The following is a 12,583-nucleotide window of genomic DNA, read 5'->3' as shown; positions in this document are numbered from 1 at the left end:
GTCGCCAAGACACTTCCAATTTTACGCGGGAGAAAACCCGAATAACCAAAGACCTATATATATTTCATTCCCAGTCTTTAACATTCTCAATCAAACCTCTAAAATATTCCTTTCCACATTCCCTCATTTTAATTTCATCTGACAATTTCATCACTTTTATTTTTTTATTTTTATTACCATTCATTATTGGCAATGGTTTGTTTAATCTATTTCATCCATTTCCAAACCAATTCTTTTGTTTCCATCAAAATCACTCTAATTGTTTTTGAATCTTCTAATTTAATCATTCTTATCTTTCATCTGTCTTCTGCAGCTTTTTCTTTCTATATATATTTCAAATAGCTTTCTCTCCTCATTTGTTCGTAGCAATCATGCTGTGAAATATGCTTTTCCTCATGCACAGCATTTTTGTCTGCATTTCTTCTATCCAATGACTCGTTGAAAATAAATTATGCGAAGAGCCTCAGGATTCTGTCCATTTGCCTTATCTGTCAACAGGATAACACTCTGAAAATGAAACCAAACAACCAATACCGAGCTAAGTATGACACTAAGTAAGCACTTACTCAGTTATTTACACTTGCTTTTCTTCCATATGCATTTTCCTCCAAGATCCATTCTTGATGCTGCCGAAAGTTCAATTAATTTTTCATTACAATCGACTCATCTCTGTGTTAAACAATTAGAGGCAGAAGTGTCCACATTTCATGCTGGTTCAGGGTGGTTGTTTTTTTGCCAACTCCTAGGTGTTGAATCCAGTCAATACCCCAGCAGTGAGGCAAGGCAGTGGGAGGGCTAAAAGATTTGTATCTATCATCTAGGTCAGGCTTCTATGAATTAAGCTGCCTACCATGGCAGATGGGGATGGAGACCCATCTCCAGGGCTGGCATAGTTTCCCCTCCATCCTTCAGAAAGGGTCTTGACTTTGTCAGATTCAAAGCCTTCTCCCCCATCCCCTTAGCGCCTCTCATCTGCAGATCAGAGCACCCACAGTAGTAGAGCCCTTCTGTCCTCAGCCAAAAGAGGATTTCTGCAACAGCTCTTTCTATCTCTGCCTGCAGATGGTGAAGGTTACAGTAGTACGGCTCCTAGAGCCTCCCAAATACCATAGGATTGCAGTCTGAACTAAAATGTGAATGTAAAAAGCTACAGCAGTTTAGGCAAGAACCCAACAAGTCATGTAGGAGCTGGTCAGCAGAAAAGAGAAGCATGTAGTAACAGCAGAAATGTGAACAGGACACTGGTTTACTGAGTTTCAACACTGATATTTTATTATAAAAATGTTAACTTTAGAGGGTTTTCTCATCCAAAACAAGTTTTCTATTACAATAATAAAGGCAAAAGACATGTGGTTTTCCCCTTTGGGGTGTCTGCACTTGGCAGAGTTAATGAAGACATAGATCCCATTGTCTCAGAGTAGGCAGTATATTCCATATAAAAAAGTTATGCCCAAAATAAAAGGGTTGATTTGGTATATGGACTGTTCTACAGTCCAATTTTATTTTTAAAAAAAACATTTAAACCCACACATTTACTCTGATTTATAGAATTAAAAGCAAACAAGTTTATATAAAAAGGTGCTGTGGCCCATTAAAATCACTCCCTTGTGTCCTTAATAAGCAAAAATGACATTGTAAGTAACCTGGTGGCCATTGTCCCAAGCATAAAGGAGCCGATCCTTGGGGTTGTAGTCTATCTGAGTGGTGTAGGAATACTCATTTTCAAAGAGCAGGCGAGGGATGATCTGGGTATTGGTGTGCGTGTCGAATGCATATGAAATATTGGCATTTCTCTTATTGTAGCTGTCAACAGCATAGAGGACACCACAGATGACAAAGGAGTTGCCATAGAAGTTCTTGCGCAGACCTGTCTGCCAGGTGGTCTCCTTACGGGTGCTCAGATCCATGGCATTGAGTTTGCTGAGGACAATCACCTCTTGGTTGAAGCTATCATAATTAATGGCGGGATAAATTATCCATAGGCCATTTTCATCCACAGCAAAATCTACATCTGAATGGCCACGCCACCGCCAAGGGGTCTCCTCTTCATAAGCTACATCATGCAACATGGCCCAGGCAGCCACATAGCGCTGCTTTAGGTCATACTTAATGAGGTTGCGGGTGAAGGCTCGGTTGTAGTAGAGAGATCCATTAAAAACGGCATGGCCTGTTCCCATCCAACTGTAGGGCAACTTGTACGAGTTACTCCATCGGCCTAGGAAACAGATGGTGTAATAATTTAAAGAGCACACTTGATCCTAATCCTACTTGCACATATGTTTCCTGTGAAGATTCCTACAAAGACATTCTACCCACTGCTTAGTGGCAGCTGTTCAAGATTTCAGGCAGATGTCAAAGATTAAACCTGGAGATTTACTCATGTGTTACTGAATTTCTAATCTGGAACGTACTAACTAGATGTGAAACTTATTCTCCCACATTTTCTTCTGTAGATTTTATCATTCAGGTTTTAGTGTTCTGTACATCTGCAGTGTATCTGCTATTTGTAGGTTTTCAGTTTTTTAAAATCTGTTAAAAGTAAGCATATCCGCCTTGTGGCAAACAAGGTATTTTAATATATAGCCATGGATATCTTATGGATAGTTTATATGACTCTTGCCAAAAATAAAGACATCACCATATGCAAGTAAATTTAAAGTACTTAAAATGAAAGATAAAGCACCACAAATTTTGCATTCAAAATGTAACAGATTTCAAACAGCTTGTCCATTAATAGAAAATCCATTTAGCTCCCCTATGTATGTTTATAGGGAGAAACTGGATTGATGCAGAAGTGCTGAATTTGGCACATACCTGCTATACCATCCTAGGCTTAATTCTCTACAGGTAGTTCTTAGTTAATGACTGTAATTGGGACAGGGATTTCTATTGCTAAACTCTATGGTCATAAAGCACAATGTCACAGACCACATCACTCAGCAATGGCAATCCTGGCAGTCCCCATTGCCACCATTAACTGAATCCCACCGATTGTTAGGCAAGGACCCACCCTGACCACGCCATTCTGGGTTTGGTCCCTCCTACTTGAGCCTGGGTAAAATAAGGGACTGCGTCCTCTGGAACTCTCCCTATCTGCTTATCTCACCCCTCCCCATCCTAGCCCTTTTGGCTTCCCTGACTACCCAATGCTGCCAGCTCCCCCAGCCCTGTTCGTGCACCAGCCAGGGCCGCCATCTGTGACCAGCTAGGGTCTTCTCTCTCCCTCTCTCTCCCACTCCCTCTCTCTCTCTCTTTTTGCAAAAGAGGCCCAGCCTATGAAAAAAGACTCCAGCTGTGGCAGCACAAAAAAAAAGCACCAACTGCGGAGGCCCTAGCTGGTGTACAAAGTGAGAACTACCTGTAATGTATTTTTTATTTCACAGCTTTCTAAAACTTTTGATCCCAAGCTCACTTTAACTGCCCTTTCTCTAAATGTTTGTGCTTGGAAGATTTCAATTTTCCATCTAAACTTTTCTTGAGATGTATCAAATCTCTCCTGACCTCCCAACCCACAATTCTTCTCTTCTGTCAAGTTATCTTTTCTAGCAATTCACCCCATAGTACAGAGGAAACATAAAACCTTGTCTGAAGCTGTCCAGATTCCGGAATTCCACCAAGGTATTGCCATAATAATAGTTGGTGACATAGATTCGCTCATCTTTGGCAACTGGATCCTTCATCCAAGCACCTTCATTCCGCCCATAGGTATTCTGAATTACTGGCCCAGTAATAGTGGACAAAGTGTCCTTGCATTGACCTGAAACAACAAAGAATTTTTAGCATTTCCTATGTATAGGTAAAGGCTTTAAGGTGCTTTACCTTCTCTCTCTCTTTCCTCTCTCTCTCTCTCTCACACACACACACACAGTAAGGGGGAGAGAGGGAGAGAATGTAGAGACTGCTCAACTGTAAACAACTCTGGGTGGCTGACACTTTAAAGGCAACAGGAAAAAAAATAAAAGATCATATTTGCCCAGAAGTAAACCATTCAAACCGAAGCATCCTGTAGGGGCTTAATAACTGCTTTACTCCAAGATGTCTGATGCTATCCTTTCCAGAGGTAAGTGCTGCTTCCTAAGACCCACATATGACATTATTTAATCAAGGGGACTGGGAGCTGTCTGGTCAACCTGATTTTCCTAAGTGTTTCCTCGAATAACCAGGCTATGCCATGTGGAACTCAATAGGTGGCAACCAGAACACTGAATTGCATCCAGAAGCAACTGGTGTTACATGCGTACACCACGGCATGCCCATTGCTGTCTGTACTATTACTAGTGTAGTTTCTGAGTGGTCTTAATGGCAGTCCCACATAGGATACATTGCAATAATCCATTCATAAGATGACTAGGGTCTGCATGACCTTCTGAACAGCCTCCCAATCCAGAAATAGGTATAAGTAATTCACTAGTTTGGTCTTTGCAGAGGTCCTCTAGGGCGCAACCACCATCTGCTCTTTGAGCAGAACCTATAAGTCCAAGACCAGAAAGTGCATCAGACTTGACTGAGGAAATGCTACCCACTTAATTTAAAAGATGGAAAGTCCCCAAGACTAGAGGGCCCAAATATACACAGCTACTCAGTCCAGTCAGGATTGAGCCTGAGACTGTCCTCATGCATATCTGCATGGCCTCTAGATACTAGAACACACATAGAAGGTATCACTTGGATCTCTCAGGGTCAAGATATATAATTGGGTATCATCAGGATATGGATGACCCTGTGAATCAAAAGATGATCTCACTCAATGGTTTCATGTAGATGTTTATTTATTTATTGAATTTTTATAAATTACTGTCATGCACAGTAAGCCTAGGCATAACCAAACCAATAAAAAAGCAATAAAACATCTGTATTAAATCTTACAAAGGAGCACACCATACTTCTCACTATGGTGCCATCACATCCCATTAACCCTAAATATGCTGGAACAATCACAGAAAAATGAGAACCACTGCAATATGGTATCACTCTACTCTCAATCCCCACAGCTAGTTCAGAAAGATACTCATAGTATCAAAAGCACTGAGGATCAAGGAAGAACATATCACTCCCATCCCAGCTCTGCCAAAGATCATAAAAAAGCATGATGTTGCTTGAAACCTGACTGAAGCAAGTCAGATAATCTGATTCTTCCAGGATCCTCTGGGGCTGTTGCCTGATCACATCAACAACTTTTCTAAAAGAGGGAAGATTTGAAATTGGACAAAATTGTCCAGGACTATTGGGTTCATCAATAACTTCTTGAGGAGAAACATACAACCACTTCTTTCATGGTTGAAGGAATCACTCTGTCTCTCAAAGAAACTCATCACCGTATGAACCATATGGACCCAATCTCAGGCCATCCCCCCTCCCCCAGGCAGCCTTAACAGTCTAAGGGGGAGCCTGGATGACAGGTAATCAAGTTCATAGTTTGAAAGACAGGGCCGTAATAGCTCAGGCTGGTAAGAAGCCTGTTATTAGAACACAGTAGCCTGCAATTACTGCAGGTTCAAGCCCGGCCCAAGGTTGACTCAGCCTTCCATCCTTTATAAGGTAGGTAAAATGAGGACCCAGATTGTTGGGTGGGCAATAAGTTGACTTTGTAAATATACAAATAGAATGAGACTATTGCCTTATACATTGTAAGCTGCCCTGAGTCTTCGGAGAAGGGCGGGATATAAATGTAAATAAATAAATAAATAAAAAAGACCCAATCCCTAACACAGGCCCTACTTTACTCAACACAAAACTATCTCAGCCACACTTGCCCAAATGATAGTGGCCTCTGAGTGGATTTGAGAAATTTTTATCTGCTAGAGAGCTTAAATATACCTTACAGTGCTGTACAAAATTTTCAGTATTTTGTCTTTCCCCAGCAAGGAATTAGTCACCTTAAACAGAGCTATCAGACCCTGTCAGTGGATTCAATACAGTGACACACACAAAAAAGCCATTTTACTTCTTTCTACCATTCCGTAATCTGCCCCAAACTGAATGTTGCTTGGTGATCAATTGAAATCCCTAAGAATTAACAATCTCAGGAACTCCTTTCCATGAAATCAAGTAGATTAGGCAAGGATGGTGCTGGGCAGCAGGGAATGCAGTACATCAGTAGCAATTCCAATTGTTCCTTATAAACTGATTTCAACCAAGGTTGCAATGTCCAGTTATCTGCAGCACAGACTCTAGCACAAAAGTACTAGCATCCTGCCCTCGAATCAGCTCTAGGATGATAGCAATCCTGAGAAAACTGGGGGCACACATTTCAGAAGAAATGGTGGGCAGAGACAGCCACCATCTTTTCTTTGCAGTCCCAACCTATAACTATTTCTCCCCATAAATAAGCATATCAAAGATATGGAAACTGATTAATAATACATTTTTGTGGTAAGTGCCTAAGCAAGAATATATTAATAAATAGAACAATGATGACACGAAAGATAGTCAAGGACAATGTCTATAGACTCTAAATCTTTTAAAGTCGAGGAATCACAAGTTACTAGTACCAAATTCTAGGAGTGACTAATAGAACAACAGGATAGTGAGCAACAGGGGTCTTGAACCAGGCATTTTGACTTTTGATATGTTTATTTTGGTTCTGGCCAATTCAAAAAAATTGGCTTTCCTCACATAATATGTGGTTTTGCCACACAGTAAGGGAAAATTTAAAAATAAGTAGGGCCACCCAATTCTCAAAATAAGGAGAACTATAGCATGAGGCACAGATAAATCTCTAGCCCTGCTTGCTGGAAACCTGAGGCAGTCAGCCAGGCATACTGATTTGATGAATAGAAATAAAAGGTCAGAAAAAAACAGATAGTATCAGATTACATCAACCTGTGCCCAATTCATTCATCCATTCCTCTAGAAAACAAATTTTATCTTGCAAAGATAAAATAAAAACAAAAATCCAGTATAAGTCTGCATTTCATAGACTAAAATAAAAAAGCACAACAATGTGATTTAAGACCAGCAGAGACCCAAACATAATAGAGGGCAACTATTTAAATTTCATGGAAACAATACTGTATTAACGAGAAAAGCCTTTGACCTTCCGGGGCAGCACTTGCGTTTTTGTATCATGACAGAGCCCTCTTTAACCCTGTCCCTGGGACACCAAATCCCCCTTCAGATTCTTCCTCTGATCCATCAGGCTCTGCTCCAATGCTGTCTCTATCCATCATGCTTTTTAACCTAAGAGTTCTTCTCTGCAGTCCTTGACACCATCCATTCATTATTAGAGAATTTAACACTGTTTTACTTATAATGTATTTAGTCCCCTTCTACTGATTTGGCCCAAAGTAAGAGCTTTCTTTCTCCCATTCTAATGGTATCCAAGTCACTAATAATGAAATAAGATAAATGGAAAGGGAAAAGAAAACAAACTCACCAATGCTGTTTCTTATATCTTCCTCATCGAGGCTATATTTTGGTGTGACAGTAAGGCTAGGATTCACAGAGGCTGGAGAGGTCACAGTTTTGATCATGGTAGGCTCAGGCGTCATCTGTATGTGGAAATCTGTTGTGGTCATGCTAATTATGGGTCCCCCCATAGTAGCTGTGTCCTGCTCTGCTGTGGTTGTGGTTGTGGGGGCCTGAGTGGCAATCTGAGACAGTGTTTTCAAGGTCCATGTGGTATTTTTATATGCTGCCCCAGTTACTGGAAATTCAGCTGTTGATGTGGTCTCCGGGACTTGGGTAGTAGAGACAACTGATGAGGTAGTGACTGGGGTTGACTCTAGAGGAAGCACCCTGACTGTGGAAGACAGTGGTGCTTTTGTTGTTGTGCTAATGCTCGCAGACATTTCTTTTCCACTGCGTGCCGTGCTTGTAACATCCCCCTTCGGGAGTTGAATATCATCATGTAAAAGCAGAACTTCCATAGGTGGTGGTTTCCTTGAAGGAACATTTGACAGGTAGTTGTGTTGCAAAAGTTGATCCTCAATCAGCAAATCTATAGTATCACCACTGGAAGACTCTTCTTCTGCCAAAACACAGATTTTTTTAAGTATTACATTTTTATCAATTATGCAATTGATAAAATTATCAATTATATAATTATCAATTACATAATTGATAATAAAATATGAAATAAAATATTTTTAAAATGCTACATATGTTAAATTAAATTCATTTTTGTCTGGGAAAAATATGACATTAAAGATTTTTACTAGTAAATTCTCTCATTGCAACAATGAGCACATTCTACAAATCAGGGTTGGCTACACAGGAGATTCAGTTCTGAAACTCTTCCATATATTTTTGTGGCATCTGAAGGTAAACCTTCCCAGATAGCTCAATACACAAAATATTCCTGTAAAAAGAAGATATTTCCTCTAATTAGGGCACAAACGGGGGATAATCAGAATTTTATTTTATGCTCCAAAATAAATTGGCAGCTAGTATCTTGCTTTCAGTAGAATGTTGTCTTTAAGTCTTTCCAGAGACTAGCCTGATTGTTACATTAAGCAATAATTAAGCTTCTGGACTAGATACATAGGTTGTCACACACAGAGCACATTGAAGTATTCAAGTCTAGGTGTGGATTCCTATTTTAAATTAATTTTTCCTCAAGATAGAATACAATTGGTATATCAGCCAAAACCAATAAAAAGTTCTCCTGATGATCACTTCAATCCAGAAACCAGAGAGAGATCCAGATCCAGATGTCACCCAGATTTTGAATCTGCTCATTTTGGGAGACTATAACTCCATCCAGAAAGAGAAGATCTATTTATTCCCTGGAATTAAAACACTTCATAATGAGATGACCATTTTACTGAATTTGGTTTGATATATTACTCCTAACTTACCAGCTACAATTAGACAATTCAGAGTCAGGACTCAGGAACTTTAATACCTGGAAACATTAAAGGGATATAGATCTCTATTACTGTCCTCCTCAAATCCATTCACAACTCAAAAGGGCAAGACACCCTGTGACTATCTTAGGGGGAAAAAATAGTTAAACTGAAGATTTAACTGAATTTAAACTGTCCCTGAGGGATAAGAATAGATATATTGCAAAATCATTTTTCCCCAAACTTTCTAGGCATTGCCAGTCTCCAAGCAAAAGTCATCCGTCAGTTTTATCTGTAGCTCACTCTGAAACCAATTTCAAATGAAAAGAGATCTTTGTTTTCTCCAGCACTTCTGGAGAAGTCACCAACATCACAATCTCCTTTTTCAAACATGAAAGGTTAAAAACTGGTCTGTAATTGCCCATCTTTGAAACATCCAATACAAATTTCATAAGACAGGTGTTGTAACTGTCATCTTTATACGAAGAAGCATTTTACCCGCTCCCTCAGAGAGGCGTTTGTAATACTAATTAAACCAAGACTGGAGGAATGAACATATGTGAGCTAGTAAAAGCAAATGTCATCTTTCGGATCAGTTGCTTGGCAGAGAAGAGGAAGTAAAGAAGCAGGATCCAGCTTTCCTTCTTCAACAGCTGATTGGCAACCTTCCAGCTTTGTTTAGTAGACAAACACATGTCCACTAAACAGCTGGGGAATTATTGCATAGATAATTGATTGCAAAATCTGCTTCAGGATATATTTAAAAACCTGCAACTAAATTGGGTCATGTATGAGTATGTGCTTAATTCTCTGAATTCTGAATTGCATTTAAAATATAGAGGCACAAGCAGATAAAACCAAAATAGGATCTGGGGTAAAATGTGGAAGCTACATAATCCAACTCCCAGTTATGAAACAGAAACACCTGCTTGTTCCAAGCTGTATGCAGTCTAATCCACAGAGTGACAGTGACAGAGAGCAGATGCTCTGAAAAAAGGACTTTGCGGAGTAGAAAGCACCATATGTTCAACAGCAAATGATTCACGTCAGGGAAGGAAGACAAACACTCGTGCACACCAAACAGGCTCACCCTCTAACTTGGATTATTGACCAAATGGAAAGGTTAATCTCTAAATCCCAGGCTCTAAATTGCCTCATTTGACGGAAGTCCTAGCATCATAATTCATACAATATAATATAATCTATACTGCATCCAGAATTGAATAAGTCTGAGATCACAACCTAGGAAGTGAAGGCAGTGGTTGATTTCAAAAGCCCACACTAAGACTCATTTACATGTGTTCATTTGTTTAGTAAAACTGTTTCTAAGAATATAATTTTCAAGCCATATGGTATTTTCAGGCCCATTCCTTGGCTCATACACACAAACTTTTCTTATCAGTCTTGAACACATTTGTCCTATCAAAAAAAGTTTTCACTATTATATTTTTTAAAAAATATATCAGTGATATCAAATTAAAATAATTTAAGAATGAGAAAAAACTGTCTAACAGAATTTTATTAAAGTACGGTTTCCAAAATTATAACAATTATGAATTAAAAAAAAACATTAACTCACGTTCTTCAAGGTCATTTTCTGTTTCAGCATCTTTGGCCTTATAGTAAGTGATTTCTCGGACAACATTCTGCTGGGTGGGAGGCCTGCTCCTCACGTGAAGTTTTCCTGGTGAAACTGCCTTTGGATTCATTGCCCCTGTAGCTGGGAGGGCATAATGCAACGACTCACCAGAGTTTATATGCGGAGAAGCCTTTTCATCATGTAGGAAAACATCTCCATATTTTTCCTTTAAGAAACCAAAATTGTTAAACTATAACTTTCTTAAACTTAGCTCAGGGGACACATCCATGAATTGGAAAACCTCCAAAAGGCCTTTCCATCCATTATCCTCTTTCGGTGGCCTAAAAGCCATCAGGACAGGTTTAATCTAACTTCTCTTTGGAAGAAACATGAAGACAACCTGTTTGGCATTTCCACCAAGCAAATTTTCTAATGGTTTGACATAACGGGATTTCTGAAGCAACTTATGACCACATTAAAAAGGATATCTGTCAATACCAATTAGTCCTAGAAATATAGTAAGGCAAATGGTATTACACCAAAGTAAAAAGTCTAGTATTATTCACCAGCTCAGTTTCTCAGAACTCTTTAACAACACTATGTTGCAGTAATCCAGTCGAACTATTCCTGAGGCTAGATTCTCCTGCACTTTCCTCTGAATGCATTTAATGAGAAAAGTATTTCAATCACATTTTAGATCACTGTGTATCATATATGTCAGGAAAATCAGAGCTGTACCAATGGATTAATGTGAACGATTTATTTCTCTTTTCTCTAGAAATCAGTAAAGACATAGACATTGATTAAATAAGGTTAAATAAAACCTTGCAACTAAAGCAAAAATGGGGTTCAATTTGTTGCTGACCCTTCTGACTTGCCAGTTGCAGGTTGCTTTAACAACCACATGGCATCAGTATTAGAAATTACTTTTATCAGTTTAAGACAGTGCACAAATTCTATTCTCCTCCTGGACACAAGCAGCTTGTCAATGTCATACATGTCCTAAAAAATTAAGGTTTGTTGGTATCCTCTTTTCAATATTAATTTTTTAGGTTTGCTTTTTCTGTATTTTAAATTTTCTATTTGTGTTTCATAGGTCTGGAATCATAAATAAGTCAGAAGGTTTGGGGACTAAATGGCTGTGGTCTAATTTTCTGATAATCTGACAGCATCTGTGACCAACGTCTTCAAAAGCTAAGTGACCTGCTGGGTATTAGAATTCTGCTGTTTGATCTTTCATCCAAACTACTGTCTGACTGGATTATTTCATGGGAATCAGAGAAAGGTTATTCTAGACTGATTCTTTAACTAGGTGATTTTTCAAATTCCCTTTTGTGAAGAAATCTGAAAGGAAGCTGAATCTTGATTAGCCTGATTTTGTGACAAACTATAGCTAAATGTTTCTCTGGGTGAGGCTGCTGCAAATTCCCTTTGTTGGTGGTTAATTCAAGATAGTTTGTATTGGTACAGTGTAAACTAAAAAACCACAATCCAGGCTTGGTTGATTGACCATTAGACTCTCTTCCTTCTTGTTAAAGTTGTTAGAGTATTTGTGAATCTCAATGGCTTCTCAATGCAACCATATATAAGCATTGTGGTTACTAGTACCTGTGTATGGCTTTAACTGGACTTTATGTCCTTTATGTGGCAGTGCACATCCTGATTTGTCAAGCTGTTCTAATCAGCAATCCTTTCATGTTATTTTAATTGGGTATTAATACCACGTATTGTGGATCCAAGATAAACCTGGCAAAAATTGCAGGGGATAAAATAAACTAATGGCGAGAGTGGACCTCTACTTTCTTGAGGTGATTGAAATAATTGTTTTGACTTTGTTGTTGGTTTATAATTGATTATTTAAAAAGTTACGCTTTTCAATAATTTACCAGTTTGATCTGTAACTTTCTCAGTATAAGGAAGAAAGACATTTTCCAGTGGGAGTGGGTTGTCCTTAGATATATATTCAATGTTATTTTTATTGCTAGAGCACATGGCTTGCCTGATTCCCCTGGAATCCATTCCCCTGTAAGCATTAGCAAGATGGCTCAACTCTCTGATAATCTGCCATCTCACCGATACGTCTGGCACAGGCACCAACATTTTTTATTATGCTTGTCTTTTGGCAGGACTGATGGTTAGAATTTTTACGTAAATAGAAATGTGTGTTCATTGTCTTTTAATATACCGTAAGCCTTACTTTTCTTTGACTGGTCAAAAC

The 12,583-nt window shown here is 38.9% G+C and overlaps 1 protein-coding gene across 2 annotated transcripts in view; it reads right to left on the bottom strand.

Annotated features, from left to right (window-relative positions):
* Window positions 1-1,237: 1,237 nt before the first annotated feature.
* The window catches only part of OLFML2B (olfactomedin like 2B), a 29,113-nt gene continuing 17,767 nt past the window's right edge, over window positions 1,238-12,583 (bottom strand). For both annotated transcript variants that reach the window (XM_058177667.1, XM_058177666.1), the window contains 4 exons: window positions 10,366-10,591; window positions 7,376-7,969; window positions 3,581-3,757; window positions 1,238-2,215 (listed from right to left, as the gene is read on the bottom strand). In XM_058177667.1, the coding sequence (XP_058033650.1) occupies window positions 1,614-2,215; window positions 3,581-3,757; window positions 7,376-7,969; window positions 10,366-10,591 (1,599 nt within the window). In that variant the 3' untranslated portion in view covers window positions 1,238-1,613. The remainder of the gene's footprint in view (window positions 2,216-3,580; window positions 3,758-7,375; window positions 7,970-10,365; window positions 10,592-12,583) is intronic.

The sequence above is a fragment of the Ahaetulla prasina genome, chromosome 3 (genome assembly GCF_028640845.1).
Source record: "Ahaetulla prasina isolate Xishuangbanna chromosome 3, ASM2864084v1, whole genome shotgun sequence".
In the NCBI taxonomy this organism is placed as follows: Eukaryota; Metazoa; Chordata; class Lepidosauria; order Squamata; family Colubridae; genus Ahaetulla; species Ahaetulla prasina.
Note: the sequence above shows the minus strand (reverse complement) of the source record. Positions and strands in the feature narration are given on the sequence as shown.